The 23,050-nt window shown below is 37.4% G+C and overlaps 2 protein-coding genes across 3 annotated transcripts; one reads left to right on the top strand and one right to left on the bottom strand.

The window, feature by feature from the left end:
• Positions 1-9,933: 9,933 nt before the first annotated feature.
• LOC308701894 (uncharacterized protein) lies at positions 9,934-18,036 on the bottom strand. The gene is made up of 5 exons (XM_081384370.1): positions 17,879-18,036; positions 15,282-15,602; positions 14,951-15,118; positions 13,591-13,634; positions 9,934-13,476 (listed from the first exon to the last, which is right to left on the bottom strand). The coding sequence occupies exons 1-5, from the start codon at positions 17,961-17,963 to the stop codon at positions 13,261-13,263; spliced, it is 834 nt and encodes a 277-aa protein (XP_081240496.1). The 5' UTR covers positions 17,964-18,036; the 3' UTR covers positions 9,934-13,260.
• Positions 18,037-18,631: 595 nt separating this feature from the next.
• Positions 18,632-22,009, top strand: dynlt2b (dynein light chain Tctex-type 2B). 2 transcript variants are annotated; one of them, XM_081384393.1, is made up of 5 exons: positions 18,632-18,779; positions 18,959-19,092; positions 20,979-21,048; positions 21,579-21,642; positions 21,713-22,009. In XM_081384393.1, the coding sequence occupies exons 1-5, from the start codon at positions 18,640-18,642 to the stop codon at positions 21,758-21,760; spliced, it is 456 nt and encodes a 151-aa protein (XP_081240519.1). In that variant the 5' UTR covers positions 18,632-18,639; the 3' UTR covers positions 21,761-22,009. The 2 variants fall into 2 exon arrangements, with proteins under 2 accessions (XP_081240519.1, XP_081240518.1); XM_081384392.1 differs by having other exon boundaries at positions 21,718-22,009.
• Positions 22,010-23,050: the final 1,041 nt, after the last annotated feature.

A 23,050-nucleotide genomic window follows, 5' to 3' on the forward strand; every position in this document is an offset into this window, starting at 1 on the left:
CTCAGGATCAAAGCCTGAGTTGACAGAGAAAGTTGATGATCAGCAACAAAGCCTGGTTGGATTGGTTTGGTTTTGTCAACTCGAAAGTAATCCTGTAACCCTGAGGTTGTTCAATGTAAGTCTGCAAGTCTGCTAAATAAATGAACACAAGCAATAATAGTTTCTGTTGAAATGATTTTATTTGAGAAAAGAGAGTTCTGAGTAATACGAGAAATGCATTACACTATAGACAAATCCGGCGAAACACGGAAGTAAAGCAGAGCCGCCATTACTGCGTGCCTTGCTGCTAAAGTAGAGTGTTGGTCCCATAGGCGGCTGTAGCAGATGTAGCTGTACGGAATGTTATTTTTATCTATTCATCTTTAATTTTGTACAGTCGCCCTGTTGTATGGCTACAACACTTCCCTCGGCCGGCCATGCAGTCACACACTACTTCGAGAACTTTGCCGTTTTCTCTCTGTATTGTTACTGACACATTATGGTACGAGTTCACTGCCTGTGAAAACCTCACAACACCTTTTAATGTGATGAGCTCATCAGCGAAGGTATGCAGTATCTGGCCAATCCATCCGGAGCTCATGCTCATGTAATTCTGACCTTCAATCAATGGCCTGTAGTTTAGGTTCTGAAGCTCGCATGCCAGATGATTAATAAAATAATCTTGAATACCTGTAAGCTGCCAACTCTCACGCTTTCACCGTGAGACACACGCAACTTTTCACACACTCTCACGCCACACATCTTTTAACGCACAGAAAAATCGTGAGACAAAGAGGACATGGAGACCGACAGACTAGACAGAGCAGGTTAGTTATGATATAAAAAAAGCTCAGCTCTCAGATTCTGCCAATTTTATTACGAAATTCAAACAATACATACCGTTTTGGTGTTTGTAAATGTGACGTGACGGATCCCTAGCGGCACGTGAACCGATCATCTCAACTTAATAGTAAAAACACGAACGAACAATGTTAAAAGAAACAGTACAACTTACCGATATTCATCATACATATCGATCAATCAGTGTTTTTTTTAACCGTGGAAAGGGGTCAATAAAACAGCTGGAGAACAATTATGTCATATAACATTTACCTCAGGAAAGCCATTTGATGACCATGATATAGGCTATAGCACGTTAGTTGGCTAGAAAAAAAGAGCTATAGAGAGTATTTTGCTAAATATGTGTTACATATTTATTATATTTTTACTCATATCATTAAATAAAGTTGTTATTATAATAAAAAAAAACACATTATATTTAATTTGAGTTATTTTTAACCTTAAATAATACTGATAAGGCTCTCTGTATGTTTAACTTACAGCATTAGGTGAGTTTTTTTTTTCTTGAGAAAAATTAACGCCCATCTTGTGTACCTAATATTTATCCAAATTAGTCCATATTAAATCAAATCACAAGAATTGAACTGAATTGAAACCCTGAAATTAGTTTCAAGCAATAATAAAAAAAAAATATATAGCTGCAAGCAGTTATTACCGGGGCCAAGCAGAATAAGACGACAAGACATGCCAACATGTCTGAAAGTGTCAGACCAACTGCAACAATGAGCAATTAAAGACATTTAAGGAGGATTTTAGACGAAATGGCTGAAAAATCATAGAAACAGTAATTAAAAATATGATTTAATGGATTATCACTTTCGACCAATAGGTGGCACAGTTACAAAACTGATGTGATGTGGTCAGAGTGAGCCCATACATATGTGTGTCAGTTTTGGTGAAAATATCTCAATTCGCTTTAGAGTTATAGACATTTATATGAAAAAACACGTAAAAAATGACTGACACATGACTTTGTTTGAATTTTACTACCCCTAAACATCAATATTTTCGCATTTGGCATTAGAGTTTAACTATCGACCTATGTTTCCAAACTTCTGACGGTGGTTTCGTCTCGATCGGACAATCGGTTTCGAAGATATAGCCATATGTTTTTTAAGCGCTAAATCACAACGCTACACAAACCGTTAGGCGAAACCTAGCATGTTTGGTATCGTAGGACTCGGCAAGGTTTCAGGAGACTAATTAGATAAGTCTCGTGAAAATAAGTCGACCACACCCAAAGTTATAAGCGTTTGAAAAAAAAATTCACCACTAGGTGGCGCTGTTTCGAAACTTCTCACGCTCCTTCAGGACATCGTGCTGATGACCCATACCAAGTTTCGTAACAATCCGTTCATTCATTCTTAAAATACAGCATTTTAGCACAAAATTCAAAATGGCCGACAGGCAAAATGGCCGATATGGTAAAATTGGATATCAGTCGACTCGGCATGTTGCCCTGAATCTAACGAGACCAATTTTATGATTTTTGGACAAACTGTTCAGAAGTTATAAGCAAAAATAGCCATTTTTCATATCTCCGGACCAGTAGGTGGCGCTGCGCCGAAACGCAGCATGCAGCCTCAAGTCATGCTTGTGATGACATATACCAAGTTTGGTCTAAATACGATAAACCGTTGCGGAGATACAGCCTTACGACTGTTTTTGCAAGCTCTACGTAAAATTTGTTCGAGCATTTATCGAAAACGGTTTGACGAATCAATTTGAATTCCACAACTTTTGGTCAGCACTGCCTGAAGATGATCTGGTTCAATTTTCGTACAAATCGGACAAACCGTCTAGGACGAGTTCGAAAAAGTAGGTTTTTAGAAAAATTCCATATTTTAATGACGGAAAATGACGTCATAGGGTGAAATCGAATCGTCATGAGCTCAGTAATCAGAGGAAAAAAGGATTTCGCTGATTGGCCTTACGGTTCAAAAGTTATTAGCAAAATAAAAGTGAAATTTTGGACAGGTGGTGGCGCTAGAGGGAATGACTTAGAAACACCAAAATTGGTGTATTTAATGTTGGGACTGTCCTTTATCAGAATGTCAAACCAAAACAACTTTCCCGCAATCGGTTCTATGGGCTGCCATAGACTCCCATGGCGGAAGAATAATAATAATAAGAACGGGAACAGATACAATAGGTGCCTCCGCACCTTCGGTGCTTGGCCCCTAAAAACGTAGCTTACCAGAAATTGTACCATATAATATAAACATTGCAACATGTTGTCACTAAACCTAATAAAATTCAGTTTAGTTACTAAAATGTTTTGACAATCACAATATTTAAGCCCCAGGATCCGCTTTCATTGAAATGTCATTAGAGGGCACCGGCAAGTGTCACACCGCCATCACTTCGCAGGCACGCAGTAATGGCGGCGGCAGGCAAGATGGCGGCACCCATAGAGATCGCAGCGGATTTGTGTATAAGTCATCTGGAAATCAGATGCCTGACAACAGTAAAAGATATACAGTAGTGTCAATATACAAATAATATTTACAATCACCAGGGACGGATTATGACTTGTAAAGGCCCTGGGGCCAGTTATCTCCAAAGGCCCTGTTTTCAGGCTATATGCAGGGGCGTTTCTAGGTTTTAAAAACATCAGGGGCTGGGGTTATAAGATAACATGATTAACTCAGCCCTGGCACTGTAGCTACACCAGCCCACGGAGTTGGTTTCAGCAACCAATCTTTAATGTTAATATATAAATTGCTCATTTGCCTCTGGACACAAAAAGATTGCACTGGTGTTAACATCTATGCAAAATAATCCTTGAAAGATTTCTCATTTAAGGCCATTCCTGTTTGGAATATGTGATTGTGTATGGTCAACAATAAGCAGAAACATTCTGCATTTCCATTTTGTACTGTGGATCATTCATTACAACATTTATCCTCATTCTCATGGTTACGAATCTGTTATCTGCTTGACAAATAATTTATGCTACTGCCCACTGACATGCTTTTAAAGCTATTGTTATCCAATTTTTTTGGCCTTCAAACACCTAAAATGCACATATGCAGGTCCGAGAAATCCAAATTGTAGAACCCCCCTAATACCTCACATTTCAATGTGCGTGTTTGTGTGGTAGTGGGCTGGTGTGGCTGCAGTGCCAGGGCTGAATTTTTTAACCAGTCTGCCCCCTGCATACCGAATCATGTTATCTTATAACCCCAGCCCCTGACGTTTCGGGCTCAGCCCCTGATGTTTTTAAAACCTAGAAATGCCCCTGCTTTTGATATGAAACATAGTCTCAGCGGGTTTTGGCGGGTCAAAGCTCTTCTTTAGTTAGTAAATAAATTCGAATGAACTATGTTGGAAGATACAGTAACTTGCTGAAATGTATCACGTCTCATGTAATCACTCAATCAGTGCTTCAACCACGAAAATAGGTCAATAAAACAACTATGAACAATATGTCACGTAGCGTAACATTTACCTCGGAAAAGCCATGACCACAGCATATAGCTAGAAAAATTAACATGTAGCTATATACGGTACCTGATATTTATCCAAATTAATTGTTGTAAACATTGTTACATGTTGTTACTAAACTTAATGAAATTCTGTTTGGTCAGCAAATGATTTGAGAATAACAATACACTTGTGATGCAATTTTTAAACAAGGGAATTGTTTAATTTGGACGATGGGGAATTGTTTTAATTTGGACTCTGTGCATGCTCTTTGAGACAGTGACCATAGACCTGCATTATATGACTGTCAGACAAGAACGGTTTGACCTAAAAATATCAAAATTGAAACTACTGCGGAAAAAAAGACACCTACTGTACATCTTGGATGCCTTTGAGGTAAGCTAAAACATACCAAAATTTAATTTCAAAGTGAACTATCCCTTTAACTTATAGAGAGAACAGGACTGGCCGAAATCTCTTGCTGGAAACTTTGATTAACAGCTGATATCATCATCATAACCTTAAATGCTAAATTCAATGTGCTCTACCTTAGTTTTCATTGTTAATGGGTTTTCTGAGCCAAACTGGATTGCATGGCCTTAAACCCCAGGGCCCCCCGGGCTTCTGGTAGTCAAGGGCCCCTGGGTACTGGCCCCATAGGCCCGGTCAGTAATCCATCCCTGACAATCACTACAATCATAAGAAAGATCTGGGAAGCTGTGATTATTTTGATTATATATTTCCTGTCAATACAGCATTTAAGTCGTGTTCCATCTCAGGATCTAAGGTGCGTTCATGCCATGATTACCGTAGTTACAAGATTCCGACTTGTGAAAAGCGCTCACTCTTGTAGAATTTGTAATTACTACTCAGTCCCTCCAGGATTTTGCGGGCCAAAATTGCATTTCTTATGTTGTTTTCTAGTGAAAATATAACACAGACATTCTTCTAACATTTGTATTACTTTTCTGACCTCTGTAATGAATATGAGGAGAATACTGAGTGAGAAAAAAGTGAAACTTAAGTGTTTTCCTCTTAACCCTATAAAGACTACTGTATCATATTTAATACATTTCTAAGGACTCTAGATTATCAATATGAACACAACTTTGCTGAAAAATGTTGTTGAGCTGTTTTAACTGAAAGCAACTTGCACTGGCATATATCTCTCAATCATCATTGTGCTTTGCTATGGGGCAGAATAAGCCTAATAAACTTAGTTATTAGAGGAAAATAAAGAGGTTTAAATGTTTTTTTTTTTTTTTTTTTTTTTTTTTTTTGCAGATGTAATGTGTATAGAAAGTGTTGTGGGGAAAAGAAAATTATATATATATATATATATATATATATATATATATATATATATATATATATATATATATATATATATATATATATGATGTTATGTAAAGCATAAATCTCATAAAGGAGTTATATGGTTAAATACCGCCTCCTAGTGGGGAGTAGGATGTTTTCAGGAAATAAAAGTGTATGTCATCATGTCTGTCTGTCTGACCTGTCTAACTTCAGCATAAACTATCGATCAATAGCCGCCCTAACACAACAGTTTCCCTATTCAAAGAGACTGGAGTTGTCCTTGCATGACTGAAATACGGTAGCTGCCCGAGAGGCGGTTCACAGATGGCTACTGAGTGAAATGACTTGTCTTAAATGGGACCTATTATGGCAATTTTCACAAGATGTAATATAAGTCTCTGGTGTCCCCAGAATGTGTCTGTGAAATTTCAGCTCAAAATACTCCACAGATAATTTATTATAGCTTGTCCTATGTGGGTGTGAGCAAAACATGCTGTTTTGTGTGTCTCTTTAAATGCAAATGAGCTGCTGCTCCTCGCCCCCTTTCCAAAAGAGGGCGTGGTCTTTACCGCTCACTGATCCTACAGTGGCAATAACAAATCAGGAGAAGAAATATGACTGAGAACGTAAATAGTGTAAATACTGGCAACCAACATCCCTCATGCTACTGATGTGTCGCTGTGCTAGTCTGTGCAAAAAACATTACATTTTTAGTCTCTTATCTAAACAGAAAACATACACAGTATTTAAAAAGACAATCGCCTTACTGCATAGTTCATAATAAATGTGTGGTTATGAATTATACAGACAAGCTTTTTCGGGTTTAAAATGTATGACGACATAAGTCTTGTCTCTTTGAATATTATCACAGACATTATTGGAAACTTTAGCCACATCAACTGTGGAAAATTGCACATTTGTAAAGGCGATTTTCAATTTACAAAATATAAAGTGTGATACGTCTTCAGGGTGTGAAGCTGGATCATGAACAGTTGGTACGGCTCCATCCTTGAGTAACAACTTTTTAGCTAAACCTGCTTTATATTGACCTTCGTTCACAAATCAGTCTGGTGTTAAATGATTAGTGCAGACTTGAACATTTTTAGGCAACTTGAGGGGCACATTCACATCAACATAAACAAATGACCACTAGTGATCTGCCAGCGAGATAACTTAAAATTAATTTAAATATATTCCTATAATTCATTAACTTTATTATTAATGTATTGGATTAAGAAATAACATGCTAAAATACAAAATAAATGATTAATTAATACAAAATTTCCGGCTGAAACCTGAAAATACAATGTGCACCACAAAGCTCTCAGTCAGGAGTTTCGCCTCAAATATAATGGACAAATTTGTATTTCAAACAACAGACTCAAGCTCTAACAAATTCTTCAGTCAGTGACAGTAACGGTACTGATCTCCTTTTGCGACACGACTGTTGCGTGGTGTCACGACATCTCCCCACATTTGTATGTTGATGGGCGTTCCTTAGTTTACCGCTATGGGCGTGGTTTTGACCGAGCGGAAAATGTTGCGTATTTAACAAGAGACTTCCCCCGTCTCCATGCTCTACTTCTATTGGATAGTCACGTCGCGTTCAACGGAATTCATTTGCATAAAGATGGGCATCGGCCAGCTTTTTGACGCACAGCATTTTTCCAAATGAAGCGCCGCCTTCCCGGAATGCTTTGCGGACGCGTCAAAGTCGCTTGACGTCACCCATAGGAATATAGTGGAGTGCGGCGTGACAGAAGTGTCGCACGGACAAGTGGATCCGCATCGTAATAGGATGAAGCCATCGCAGTGAAAAAACAGTGGACTAGCAAAGTGTCGGCAATATACAACGATATCTCAATAGCCAATTTGTACGTATTTTACGAAGTGGCTAATTCTAATTGATTTGTCTCAACCCGAGTGAAGGGTAGGTTTAGGGGCGGTACCTCACACACACATGCACTTAAAATTCCAAAAGCTTTTAGCCTTTTATGTTCAAACCGGAGTCAGACAAAGATAGAGAGACTCAAGAAGTGACAACATGTAGACAACATTTCTGAATGGTTAGCAGTGGTGGACGAAGTACACATACCATGTACTTAAGTTAAAGTAAAGATACTCAAGGTAAAATATTACTCAAGTAAGTAGAAGTGCTGCCTTTAAACATCCACTTGAGTAAAAGCACAAAAGTATTTGCCTTCAAATGTACTTAAGTATCCAAGTACTTTGATTTTTTTATGGCTATAATGTCCTATTATAATTTTTGTCACAAGACTCTTGCTTAACTCAGTCTTTAGTCATTAATTTATATATATATATATATATATATATATATATATATATATATATATATATATATATATATATATATATATATATATATATATATATATATATATATATATATATATCCTACTCCCCAGAAAGAAAGAAAAGCTATTATATGCAAGTAATTTTAGTGTCAACGTAATAAGCAATGTTCATCATTATGCGTCAATATTTACAGATAATTGCTGCAATAATAGCTGCTGCTCTCTGCCCCGCTTAAAATCATCATTGGCAACGCGATTTGTTTGGAACTATTGAGAGCTACACGAATCACTTGACCGCAAGGCAGCGAGATCAGTGGGCTTGTTCGACTTGAACCGGCGCTGCACACACAGACCATTCGGTGAATGACATTAAAATACAGCGAGATAGATTAGAGTAGATCGCGATTTCGCTCTATACTTTGATATCATAAACTGATCGGTCTGTGCAGCTCCGGTTCAAGTTGAACAAGCCTAGTGTGTCGCAACCTCTCATATTTAACTTCTCTGGTTCACGCTTAGTAGATAGCGCCAAGGCAAGTTCAAAACAAAACACGCACGTTGTAGGCTACTGTGATTGGTGGCTCGTTTGACCAGATAAGTTTTTATCCACTCATAAATAAAAAGGAACGACTGACTTTGAAAATGTAGTAGAGTAAAAAGTAAGATATTTGACTTTGAAATGTAGTGGAGTTAAAGTAAAAGTCTTCCAAAATTTAAATACTCAAGTAAAGTACAGATACGCAAAAAAACAACTTAAGTACAGTAACGGATTACATTTACTTTGTTACTGTCCACCACTGATGGTTAGTTGATGAATTTATGAATTTATCTGTCTTGATAATCTATAAATCGTGTTCCGGGGCGGGAATGTCGTGTAGTCCCTACCAGCCGTTTGTTGTAGTCCTTGGCAATTTCTTTAAAATAAAATATCTCCCTTTGCTTTGAACTTTGAGCGCCGTAACTTTGCAGATGTTGTTTATGCTCAAACAGCAACATTACACACTAACTAAAGTTAGAAAAGTGAAATCATAATCAACCACCCCTTTAATAAAAAGGTTGAAAAACAAACTTTTCTCATTGCAGCAGAAGGATAGTATATCAGCATTTAGGGGGGCCTTTGAGCATTTATCTGGAGAAGGAGGGGGCCTTGGAGTAAAAAAGGTTGAGAACCACTGCTTTAAGGGACTTTGATCTCGTTTCTAAGGCTGCGTCCTTAGGCTCCGGAGGTCATATTTGTCAGCCACGTACGTCATTGAGGCTGACTCATTTCAGAAAAGTAACAATTACATTCCAGAGAAAGAAAGAAATTTCAATAATCTACACCACAGACGGAATAACGGTCAATTTTATAATTGGATACACAGGTTTCTCTTGCATCCTAAGGGGATGGAGCTAAGAAGCGAGGAAAGGAAATGAATATGCACACATAAGAAATGAGTAGCACCCAGTATATGACTCTATAAAAGGTAAAAAAAAAGACCTACCTGAATGACTCAATGAGCACAATCAATGGAAAATTAGATACAGGGCTTCCTCATATAGGCTATGATAAATGCTTAACCAGCACTACTGTGGTTATCTTGATGATTAAAAGGAAAACATTTCACTGTAAACTTAAAGTAAGTGAAACTTGCATTGGCCCACAGTTTTTTAATAGGCCGCTTCTCATTAGATATTCAGGACAAGCCCTGTGTGGGTGCTGGAAACTGTTCGACACGCAGGTTAGAGTCATACTTCTCAAGGTGTTTGCATGTTTTGTGGTTTGAAATGGTAGGTTTGGCTGTTCGCAGAAATTTCAGAGAGAAACGAGTCTTCTTTTTCTCCAGCTCTCGGTTAAAAACGCAGTTTATGACTCCATCAACACTCCTACTCACAACTGCCAACACACACAGCCACATCTGATGTTATCTCCGTGGCCATGCTTATGTGAACCTTCCGACAGAAGTAAACAAAAGCAAATGCTCTTGCTCAGGACCGTGTGTAAAAAGCAGTTGCATTTTTTCTTTTGTTCTTAAATCAGGATTCAGAAATGACAGACTGTAAATATGACTGTCTATATTTTGAACAACTTCAGCATTTTTACAAATCTTATGAGAATACTTTGTGGCTATACATTCATATGTAGTACAGAAATCATTCAAGTACAATATTTACAGTACAAACAGTGCAATAATCAGCATGTAAAATTTACATAACAGTACACTAAATACAGTCACTTATATTTTTAACATGAATAGTGTTAGGATATACAGAAGCATTTTAGTAGCGCATAGGGAAATAACAGCAGGAGTAAAACAAAACCATAACTAATTTTCACTTTTTCTGATGAAAATGTGAGTGATGTTTGTCAATGCAAAACTTGGCACCACACTCTCAAGTCACTATGATTTCTGAGTCTTGATATGACTCAGGTCAAGCCCTGGGGATTTTTTGGCCAGTTTTATCAAATCAAATCGTAAGTCTTATTATATTAAATGTAACAGCACATAAACCTCTCTTCATAAGCCCCACAGTTTGAGTTATCATGCCTGTGTTTACCACATACCGTGCAAGTATGAGCAATAATATGCTTGTGGTTGCAACATAGCCTCCTTGTAAAAACGTGCCTCTACTTACATTTTTGCAAAACTTTAAAACCGTACCAATACAGACAATTCACTGCAGTTTCCAGCTGAAATGAACACTAGTGGCAGTAAAACACCACAAACTCAAACAGACAACTTTTATTCCAGTTGACACAAATAATGATTATGGGACAGATTATTGATTCATATTTTAATAATTCTACTAATAATACTTTGTATGTTATTACTTCAAAACTATTTCGCCATAGTGTCTGATACATATGAACAAATATATTTTGATGTTTGCATCACATAACCAGCTCCATATGGCTTTTCTGATGTAGCCCAGCTAACAAAAATATGTTATTTTTGCTAATGTGCCCATTAAGTTATGAAAACATTATTTTTGAATGCCCAAAACATTTTAAAGTGTTTTAAAACCATTTTTCCTTGGTTATGCGAACTTTAAAGTGACATTTCATTTTATAATTTTGCAAACATTATGGGAACGTTAGTTTTGAATGTGAACATTCTGAGATAAACATGAACATTCTAAAACAAGTAGTAACATTTAAAAAATAAATGTTAGGCGAACATCCAACTAAAAAAAAATCAGTAAACAAACTATGTATAAATATTTGTTTTTGTGCTGACATTTGGAGAACATTATTAAAGACCAGATAACTTTGAGCAAACGTTCTATTAAAGTTACTGGAATAGCATTTGGCAGAAAGCTAAGAATGTTCCCTGTTAGCTGGGAGTAAACTTGCACAGCTCACTGGGGACAGGAACTAGTACAGGTAAGCTAAGCGCTGATGCTAAGCGCACGGGTACAAGTCCCGTGAAACTCACGACAAAAAAGCTCAAAGACTTGTAGAAGCGAGTGTAACCCTTCCTGTTCTAAACGCACAGCTCTGAATTGGATTTGAACCGGTGTTTCTGGCATGGGAGGTAGGCCCTAACAAGGATGCTAAATCGCAGTCTCTAGTGTCTGTCGCCAGTGCACTTCTTGAGGCCAGGGGAGTGAGGTTTACTAGCACAGATCTTTACTAGCTGAACTCCGTTACACTCACCCAACTAAACCTCACTCCCATCCGGGTCACGACACCAATATAACCGCTGGTTTAGGGCAATTCCGCGCAAAACTGTCACATCCATAACGCCAACTAAATACCATGGCATTGTGTTGGCGTTATGGATGTGACAGTTTTGCGTGGAATTGCCCTTTACTCACACAGCTCTTGCTAGCTGGCCTCAGTTACGCTCACCCAACTAAACCTCACTCCCATCCGGGTCACGGCACCAATGTAACCCCTAGTTTACTCACACAGCTCTTACTAGTTGGCCTCAGTTACACTCACCCCCCTAAACCTCACTCCCATCTGGGTCACGGCACCAATGTAACCCCTGGTTTACTCACACAGCTCTTGCTAGCTGGCCTCGGTTACACTCACCCAGCTAAACCTCACTCCCATCCGGGTCACGGCACGGCTGGTTTACTCGCACAGCTTTTACTAGCTGGCCTCAGTTACACTCACCCCCCTAAACCTCACTCCCATCCGGGTCACGGCACCAATGTAACCCCTGGTTTACTCACACAGCTCTTGCTAGCTGGCCTCAGTTACACTCACCCCCCTAAACCTCACTCCCATCTGGGTCAGGGCACCAATGTAACCGCTGGTTTACTCACACAGCTCTTGCTAGCTGGCCTCAGTTACACTCATCCCCTAAACCTCACTCCCATCTGGGTCAAGGCACCAATGTAACCGTTGGTTTACTCACACAGCTCTTGCTAGCTGGCCTCAGTTACACTCACCCCCTAAACCTCACTCCCATCTGGGTCAAGGCACCAATGTAACCGTTGGTTTACTCACACAGCTCTTGCTAGCTGGCCTCAGTTACACTCACCCCCTAAACCTCACTCCCATCTGGATCAGGGCACCAATGTAACCCCTCTGTTTCTACTCGCACAGCTTCAAGCGGGATTTGAACCGTCGTTTCTGGCATTGGAGGTGGGCGCACTAACAAGGACGCTAAAGACCGCAGTCTGTAACGTCAGTCGCAAGTGTGACTCTTGAGGTCAGGGGAGTGAAAATGACCCGCACAGCTGTTACTAGCTGGACTTTGTTACATTTGCTGAACACAAGCTAAAATGGCATGGTTGCTTCAGCAAATGCACTTTTTTCTCATGCTAACATTATCGGTAAGGTCTAAGGTATAGGATTTAGTGTAGGTAGTACATTATTTTCAAACAGGATAGCACATTAAGCTTAAGCGCCACTCACTGGATATATTATTTAAAAACTGCCGCGATATGTACAACAACCAACGTTATAAAACATTGCCAGATTCATGTTCTGTTTCAGATAAAACTGAACGGTTTCAGTGCCACTCAATAGACAGTTCACCTTGAAAGTGTGACAAAATGTGCAAGAAGCTACATAATATCATTTTGCAGAAATGTCACCACAGGCACGTTTTTTTCCAGTGAGCTTGTGTAGCATAATACAAAACAAATATATTCAAGTACCTCAGGTTTCTTCATGGGGGCTTCTGTGGTTAGCACCTCACTATGACTCAGTGTTAAACTCTGTGGCGCATTTACAGTATGAGTTTGAACTAGTTACCATGAGAGGATGTGGCAGTTTGTGATCACAATTATTATCAAAAATCATAACAGTCCTAAACTGTTCATGATTTTCTCCCAAATAGTATATATTAGGTTCACGTGAGCAAATGTTAAAATAGACTAACTTTAGTGGACATTGCGTGATATGATTATGATTTTACTCTGACTATCACTTAATGGCAAGTACTTGCTGTTTATTTCTTATCCGCCCACCAGTCTGTTTTTGCTGAGGGAAAATGATGGCAGCATATTCCACTCCGTCCTGGGCCTTTGATGTCGCCTCGGCAGGTTTTACTCTGTCATCTCTTTCAGGTCTATTTTGAAAGTCTAACTCTCCATACTCCACACAGCTGACGACCACAGCACCGGATCTCCCACACTGCTCCTGCAAACAAGCCCAAGCCATAAAACACCAAAAGTGACGAAAACAGAGCTGAAATGGAATTAGTGTCCAAATGTTATTGAGCAGCTTAGAGAAATAAAGAGGTCATGATCGTACCTGTTGTGTTGTTCTGTTGTTCTGAACTGCTGGGTTTTCTGCGTCTGAGAAGCCATGCATTTACAATTAGCATACAGTTAGCACTGATATGCTAATCAGTTTTCCACAAGCAAACTACCTAACTGCATGATCTTATAATGGGCTACAAAATGTCCACTTGTATAAAATCACTTAATTAATAGCTGATCTCAACTTTAGCAAATGTCAATACAGAGCATTTCCTAAACATAAAAAAGCTGAATGACTTTTATGACCGTTTCTTTGTCATAGGATGAGAATGTTTTAGCATTTCCCCAGCCCAGTGTTATAAATCTCTCGCTAATATAGTAAATCTGCAAATCTACTTATTTTAATTTAATTTTTGCATTCTTTTTTTATTTCCTTTTAATTTGTCTTATTTTTTCTCTATTTTAGATTTTAGTTGATTTTTTTTTAAGTACTTGAAGCTGTGTTCCCAAGTGTTAAATTGATCTGTTACTATATTTATTTTCCCTCTTAAAGTAATGAACTATTCCATAAATAAATAAAAACACAGCGGTGAACTCTTCCTGGATAAGTTACTGTATATTTGACAGTTATGGATGATTGTAAAATGTCAACCCTGTTACTGTGGTTTTTAAAGCAAATAAAACATTTAAAAAGCATTTAGTTTAACGACCTTGAGCACAAGACTTGTAAATGTCGATCTGTAAAACCTCAACCCTGCTATCATCAATGCTTTTATTAGCTGAGGGCACAATTATGTCCCAACATACCATTCAAAAGTCTGGGTCCATAAGATTTTCTAAAATGTTTTAGAAAGAAGTTTCACCAAGGCTGCATTTATTTGATCAAAAACAGTAAAAATACAGTAAAAATAGTAATATTGTGAAATAATTATTTTATTTTAAAATAACTGATTTCTGTCTGAATATATTGTAAAATGTAATTTATTCCTGTGATCAGAGCTGAATCGCTCCGGTCTTCAGCATCGCATGATCCTTCAGAAATCAATCTAATATGAAGATTTGATGCTTAAGAAACATTTCTGATCATGTTTTCTAGATTCTTTGATAAATAGAAAGTTCAAAAGAACAGCATTTATTTGAAATAGAAATATTGTGTAATATTAAATATTTTTCTTAATATTGTAATATTTTTTCTAAAACAGACACCAATCTTTTAAAGTGCACACCAGAAGTTATGAATTTAGCATGAGATGGCACAATGCATTTAAAACATTATTAGTCTGATGTTCCAACTTTGAAATCTTACAAACATTTAATTGTTAAAATCACTCTATCCAACTCTTAAAGCAGCTGTTTTATAGAATAATAAAAGAAATCAATTTGTATCAAATAATGATACTAGCATGCATTACCTGGTTTTCTTGGATAGGTCCTGTAGAACCAGAACAATATGCCCACAAAGAGACATATACATATAATGACTGATGTAGAGAAGAAAATTATGAATGATTTTTGTTCCGATGTCTCCGGTTTAGGAGGATTTGTCACTACATCTTCACACGGAGGTGTGAGTATATTTTCTGAAAGAAAAAGCGCATCTTTATAAACGGCTAGTTATTATTAGTAAAAACTTGCATTACAATGATCTAAAAATGCAGACCAAATAGGAACAGCACATCATGTTTTATGAGTATTTCACTGAACAAAAACAACTCAAAATTGAGATTTTAAGAGAAAACCCACCTGTTGTTTTATTCCATAATTTGACTTTAATATAGATTTTGTTGCTCTCTATAAGAGAGGTTTTACCATCAGGAAGTACCACAAGATGATACAGTCCTTTATCTTCCAGAGTGAGATTTGTGATGTGTAGTGTGACAGTACTGTTTTCCACATCACTGAGTACAAATCTTTCTGAGCAAAAAGAGGACGTTTGTTTGCAACTTCCTTTCTTTTCCTCATTTTTGTACAGATTGGGAATATTGTTGACAAATGAATCTTGAAAAGTGAATTTAACTGTGATGTTTTCTCCCGACGTACCATTGACTTCATGCGTTGATTCCACTGAAATAAAAAAATCACACTGTCACTTTAAAAGATTTAACTGTTTAATGGCAGGTTCTCATTGGGGCAACTTACCCCAATCATCAATAAACTTTTTTTTTTTTGGAGCCAAGATTTAAATTTTGGTAAAACTTTATAATAAGGTTGCATTCATTAATTATCATGATCTAACAATGACAAATACTTCAACATAGGGCTGTGCAATTAATCATAATCGAATTTTCAATTTCAGTAGCTTTCAATGATTATGAAAATAATAAAGGTAAAACAATTATTTGTGTTCTGCTGCCGTATTCCGTCCTGCGCACATTCCTTTCTTTTCCCAGACAGCAACATAGTGCCGGCCCAGATCCGGCCCACATCTGGTTCTCATGGATTCCACACAGCCCAGATGTGGGCCGGATCTGGGCCGACACTATGTTGCTGTCTGGGGGTGCTCTTTCATTCCTACCTAAAAGCCTGAACTTTTCAAACATCTAAATCAGCCAAATAAGTGAGTGTTGTAAAATTCAGTCTACTGTTGCTAAACCTTGATATTAAACCGTGTTATTAAAAACAGGCGGCCTTCTGTGTGCGCACTGAGACGAGAGCTCAGCGGTCAAATAGCGTACACACAAAAAGTCAAAGTGCCATTTTGGCAAGTATTCTCGTAAACACAGTCGGTTTTGCCTTAAGTGTCTTTTGTGTAACAGTATATTGCATCCGTGCATTCGGTCTTAAAGTGACAGCGGCCTAATAAACCTGCTGATAATCAAACAACAGAAGACAAAGGAAAATCATTCACCAATCTTGACTAAATAAATTAAGTAGCTTTAATAAGTCGTAATCAATATTTGACTAGGCTATACAGTAAGAAAATGCAGTGCTATTTTATATTTGATCTGAATACCACTGTTAGTACATCTTCCTGAACAAAATAAAACACTTCAATGTATTTTTGTTCAGTTACATTTGTTTTGTTTGTAATTAGTTTCTTTGTTCTTACTGTATTGCTGACTGTTGACCTGTCTTCGGTTTTGAGGACCTTTTACGCTCAGTTAGCCTGTAATAGTTTTTGATGAAGTACCGATAACTGAAATTTCACTGATATTTACAATTTCTCATATCGTGCACCAAAAATCATGTGAAAATAATCGCGTTTTCAATATTGACCGAACTAATCGTGATTATAATTTTTGCCATAATCAAGCATCCCTACTTTAATAGCATTCATTAATCTTAATCTCAACATTTCCTAATACATTTTTAAGATCAAAAGTTGTATCAGTTAACATTCACTGTAAAAAGTGAACAGTTGGATCAACTTAAAAAATTACTTCAATTGGTAACACCTAAAGAAATTAAGTTTTCTCAACTTAAATTATCACATTTTTCACGATAAAACGTGATAATTTAAGTTGAGAAAAGTAATTTTTTTTAAGTTGATCCAACTGTTCACTTTTTAACAGTGTAGTTAATACGCTGTGTACTAACGTGAATGGGAAGATTTGAATTAACTAACATTAACAAAGGTTAATAAATGCATGAGACCTTTAAATTGTCACCTTAACTTTTGTGTGTAAACTGACAAATATTAACTTAAATGACAAATCTGACAACTTCAGTGAACCCAAACTCCCTTAATCATAGTAAAAACAGTCGGTGTCATGATGTTTCTTTTTTTCGTGATAAATAAAGCTACTCAGAGTTATCTCATTATCAACATGACGGTGTGATAAAGGTCTGAAACTCTTCAAAAGGTTGTTTTGCAGATCTCTGGTTTCTCACATTTTCCATGAGTCAAAGGAAATTTTTCGGTACTTCAGTTGTCTCTCTCTTGTTTTTGTACAATACTACAAAACCTTTCAATAAAAATATATTTATGTGTAATTAAAAAAGTACATTATTTGAACACTTAAACAGGTGTATAATGTGAAATTCTATTAATTTAATTGCATAAATATCATATATATAGGCCTATATATTGCATTAACTGGCATGCATTAACTTACATGAATAACAATTTTTTTACAGCATTTATTAACCTTTGTTAAAGTTATTTAATGCAAATCTTCCCATTCATGTTAGTTATTCATATATATTTATAGATATGATATTTCTGAAATTAAATGAATAGATTTACAGTGTTTTCACCAACTTGAGTGTACAAAAATGTTCAAATTTCTTTGGTTTTATATAGTGCCTTAGTGTAAGAAACACGTTTGCAAAGCTGAAGCTGAACTCAACAGACAGGAAAAACAAAACCAAAAACAATGATCGTGACCTCTTTTACTCACCGTTAAGAATCAAGTACAACATGAATGATAAAAGTAAGAGTTTCTTCTCGAGGTCACACTTCATGCTGCAGATGGAGGAGAGCATATGGACAGCCAGCGGAGATGCAAACGCCTTCCCGTTTCTGCTGATTTATGCTTTGCACTAACATTCTGTTTATAAGAAAACCTCAGTCTTTCAGTGGGAGGTACAGACAGGAACTGTCATCGCATTCAGCCTTTTTTTCCTCTGCCTTTTGTTCACTTTCAGTTCTCTATAAACCAATAGCATGAGGCTAGAGATTCTAAAATCTAAAGAAATTAACAGTTTTCACAGTTTAAATGTGGCCTGTTACATATTTGTGATGTGATTTTGGATCCTTCAGTTTTGTCAAAATATTTCATCTCTCATGTGTTCACACAGTCTCACCACAAGACCACCGAGAGACCACCCTGAGTTTCACAATCCCACAGAGGAAGTGTGTGTGTGTCATGCAAAACTTACAGACTTAGCTTATATAGACTGCATTAATTACATTTTAAAACTTAGGCATATTTAAACAACCCAAACCTAAAGTTGATGGAAAACTTTTTTTTTTTATGTATTATGTCTTCCACACTCAATATGAATTAATTTAGGATTATTCCAGAAATCGTACTCAATACAACGCGAATGTATGCCTCTGTCGAACACGCTGAGCACGGTTAAGGTTTAGACCGAACGCACCCGTTCATGTGCGTGACGTCATGACGTTAGACCGTTCCCCGGATGAAACCGAGTTGTTATGACAACGACAGTAAAAGCAGTAAAGCGAAAGTACGGTTGCACACCAAACGTATGTAACTTACACGGTGTAGATCGAAGTCTTTCATTCATGGATGCCGGAGCGAACACGTATCTCATTAGACCGAATTATAAAGACAAGTAAGATGAACTGCTGTTCATTTACAACGCTTAAAACTAAACATAGCCGGTTAAAATGGCAGCTAGCTAAGCTTAACATTAATTATAACAGGACACGCACCGCTCTAAAATGCATTTATGGAGTATTAACTTGCTAAACTTGATCCAAATACCTTTTTCGTTCGTTTTTCCTGTCGTAGGTTCAAGGCAGGGGTGGCAAAAGAGTGCATCAGAGAAATCCTCAGGGAACAGCTGTATGGAGTGCAGTTTAATCCTGACGAGGCTCCCACTTTATCAAGATCTTTAGCAGACTCGATTAAAAACAAACTGAAAGGTAAGAGGCGTCGATACTGATCGGTTTCTTGCTGACAGGGATTTAATACTAGAGTAACTTTAGTGATATTTAGGGCGAAAATGTACTTTACTCAGGTACGGAATTGTTTTATAACAGGATAAAAGGCCGTTTATTGTGTTTAAAAACGGGTTGATGTCATATTTTTTTTGGCGAATTAAATTAATCTGTATAGGCCTAACGTTATACCCACTTCCCAGTTAAAGGCACAATATGTTTTTTTTTTTTGCTTTAAAAATATAAAAAATCACTATATCTATGTTATATATTTTTTAAAGTTGTGTATTTACATATCCCGACAGTTCCAATTAACTTCTAAATCCAGAGAAATTTATATTTTAATTCGAAGACATGGACCGTGTCTTTATTTCCGTTATGTCGCAGTCAATGGCGTCATATCCGCGTTGTCCCTGGTTTCAGCTCGTGCTGCCATGGTAACCAGAGCTATGAGCAGAGCCCTCTGATTAACCAAAGCGACAGACGCAGACATCTGTGGAGTTCGCAATGTCTATTTGCACGCTGTTGTTGTTTTGTTCGAACATTATGGACCATGGCAAGCAGACTTTGGATAAAAAAGGAGAACTAAAACGAGAATCAATATCAGCGCGGTGTTTTCGAGATGCCGAGAGCTCCCATAGACAGTATATAAACGAGAGCGCCACGTCCGAGACTTCGACCGCTTCTACATGTACTTTATTAAACAGGTGAGCACATTTACATATAACTAATCAATGTTATATAACGTTAGTTCAACAATGATAAAATGTTAGAATATGATCTGTATGTTATTCTAATGTTGATCATACTTTTCAACACATTCAAATGCAGTTTAGTGTGCTAGTGTAATGTTAGACCAATGAAACAGCGCTGCGTTACCTCACAAGTTTAATTTGTCTAATAAACTGACCTGTGAGTAGTAATTCTGCGGGTAGTTCGGTAGAATGAAATATCCATATTCCTTTTATATCCGCGGGACTCGCGTCGCGTTTGGAGCTGAGAGCTGTCTCTTAGCAATCCCGAACTGCTTCATATCACAGTCATGATAAAAGCATCGATGTATTCAGTCAACCATAAGCATTATTAGATCGGCCGGCTTGACGTTGACGACAAGATCCATAATTCTTAGCATGTGTTGCGTCATCAAACTACGCCTTTGTTATTGTAAAGAGGTTGGCGACCCCTAGTGGAGAAAAAATCCCATACTGTACGTTTAACACTAATATGTTCTATGAACGTTTTCGCTAACGTTCAAGTTATTTAAAGTTATTTAGCGTAGTAGACCCCCAAAAATAACCAAACGGGAACGTTCTGTGTTAACTGGGAAGTTTCCGCATACGTTCAAAAAGTAACAATAAAATAAAATAAATAACACATAAGACTGGTTTTGTGGTCCAGGGTCACAATTGTACTATTTCAATTTTCACAATACCTGTTTTACTGGCACCAGAATTTGTTATTTTTTTGTAAAAAAAAAGAGATGCCAATATTGAGCTAGCTTAATGACAGCAACATTAAAAATATTGAGCGCACGAACAGTGCTTCTATCCTGAAAAATAGCCTTGCTTTCATTTGTGGAAAATTAAATATGCCGTCTACTCTGATTAAAGCCGGGTTCACGCTTTACGATTTTAGCCACGATTAGCCTAAAAGATTCCTCTGGTATGGTCTAAAGTCTGATTGCTAGTTTGACATGTTCACCAACAGCCGATTAATGGCCGTTGCCATCAGATTTTACCTCTGATGAAACTCTGGCAGTTGCAGAAGATTTGTATGTTGTATTTGTATGTTAAAGTATGTTTTTGGCTAGAAATACTTTGAGTATAGAGTATATTATAAGCATAGAGTGATGATATTTGTGCTCTTTTCAGATGTGGGCTTTGACAAATACAAGCTCATCGTGCAGGTGGTTATTGGAGAGCAGCGTGGAGAGGGAGTCAAGTAAGTGTAATACTTCTTAGGAAAACGAACGAATTGTGAAAACAGCATGGTCTTTAGCAAACCCAAGCACTCGTTCTGCGTTATTCATACGGTATAGACCCACAACCACACACATTATCACATGCAAGACTTATCCTCAGATGTTTAGCTGTGACCTTTGGGTTGTTTGCCACTTAGATGAGGTTTCTACTGAGGATACTGATCTTTCTAGGACACCCACATCGAGTAAGGTATAATCTGACTCACTGTGGTCTCATGTTATGAAACCAATATCGCAGGGCATCTGAATGTATTTGCAGGTCTAACTTGTCAAGAACTTTTCAATAAGGCCTTATCCCAGATGTTTTCATACTAAGATCACCCATTACCATCGACGGAAAAAGTGCAGTGTTGTCAGTTACATATTCAAAAATAATAATTATTATAGTATATAGAATTCAGATTATTATTAGTATTTCTTTTTTTTTTGAGATACAATTCGAGTGTTTGTAGCATAAGGTCAATCTTTTTCACCAAATATGTTTTGATAGGATGGCTGCACGCTGCCTCTGGGATGCAGACACTGACAGCTGTGCTCAAGATATATATATGAACGTAAGTGAGGAATTAATTTGACTGACTTTGCATTAAAATGTGACTTAGTTCATCTTTCTTTGTCTAATAGGACAGCTTGTTCTGTGTGGCCGCTGCATTTGGTGTGTATCATTACTGAAGACACAGAAGATGTGCTGTGGACCGAATATTTTGTAGAGGGATTATTTTTGTGATATTTATTTAAATCATCACATTCAGTTTTTAATATCAATTGGTCTGAATACCTCTCTGTATGATATTACTGTGTGAATGCCGAAACTGTTAATGTTCATATTATATTATTATCATCATCTTACAAAATATTACAGCAATATATTTTGACATGCAATGCTGTCTGTTTCTTATGGATTAAAGACTCATAAGTCCATTCCTGAATGCCGTCTTAATGAAAAATAACTACTGTACGTAAATCGGTTAAATGTGAATGGTTCCCCATACTGATTGTTTATGAGAGTTTCAAGAGTCAGATGACCCAGTTTCATGCTGGCCCATATCTTACTGTACTTACCTCATGTTTGCATTGGTGAAATCATTAGTGAGAGTGCAGAAACTGCGTTGCAATGATAAGATCTTCATTCACGCGATCAAAAGGGTGTCATCTGCTCAATGCTCATCAGTGCAACCTTTTATGTGATGGGAATAGATCTAAATACTTAAAAAACTTCTCACGATTCGTTAATCCCGATAGCTGTAATAGTAAAACCGTATAATAGCTGTAATAGTAAAAGTTTTCGAGAGAGTTCCACATGTAATGCTAGATATTTCATGTCAGCCAGTCACAGCAGTGGGCGTTTACACTGAAGTCTCACGGCAGCCAATCACAGCAGTGGGCGTTTACACTGAAGTCTCACAGTAGACACGCCCCTTCAAACAGAGTGTTCAATATCAGAGGCTAAAATCAGGCTAGGAAATATGCCTTTTATTTCTAAATTATAACAACTTTTGATCTAAAAAACATACTAACATTATAAGGACGCCCCAGGAAACATTCTAAAATAATAAAATAATCCATGCAATGGGACCTTTAAAAAATATTTCACATGCTCCCCTCTCTTGGTAGCTAGAGATCGCTTTGTGGAAAGGATTCCTAAATGACCTCTGACCCTGCTAGGATTACAGTTTTATTTTGTGGTTATGCGTGTCAAGAAAGCTACTGTATGTTTTTCAGGCAACCCATTTGGAAAATTGTAAATGCATCCTTTCCTTAGCAGTCTCTAAAAATTGGGATGCCAGTTCTCTATTTCAGCCTCATGCTGATGAGATATAATTGTGTGATGAGAGACTGACAGTGTGCTTTTCCCTGCCTATTGCTCATTAGTCTTTTGTTTTGCCGCTGTGTGTGTGGTTGAAAATCAGTCAGTGTGATTGTCGGACTGACAGTGATGGACTAGCAGAGAAAGCCCACGGG

The sequence above is a fragment of the Scardinius erythrophthalmus genome (assembly GCF_964197995.2).
Source record: "Scardinius erythrophthalmus genome assembly, chromosome: 14".
NCBI classification, from domain to species: domain Eukaryota; kingdom Metazoa; phylum Chordata; class Actinopteri; order Cypriniformes; family Leuciscidae; genus Scardinius; species Scardinius erythrophthalmus.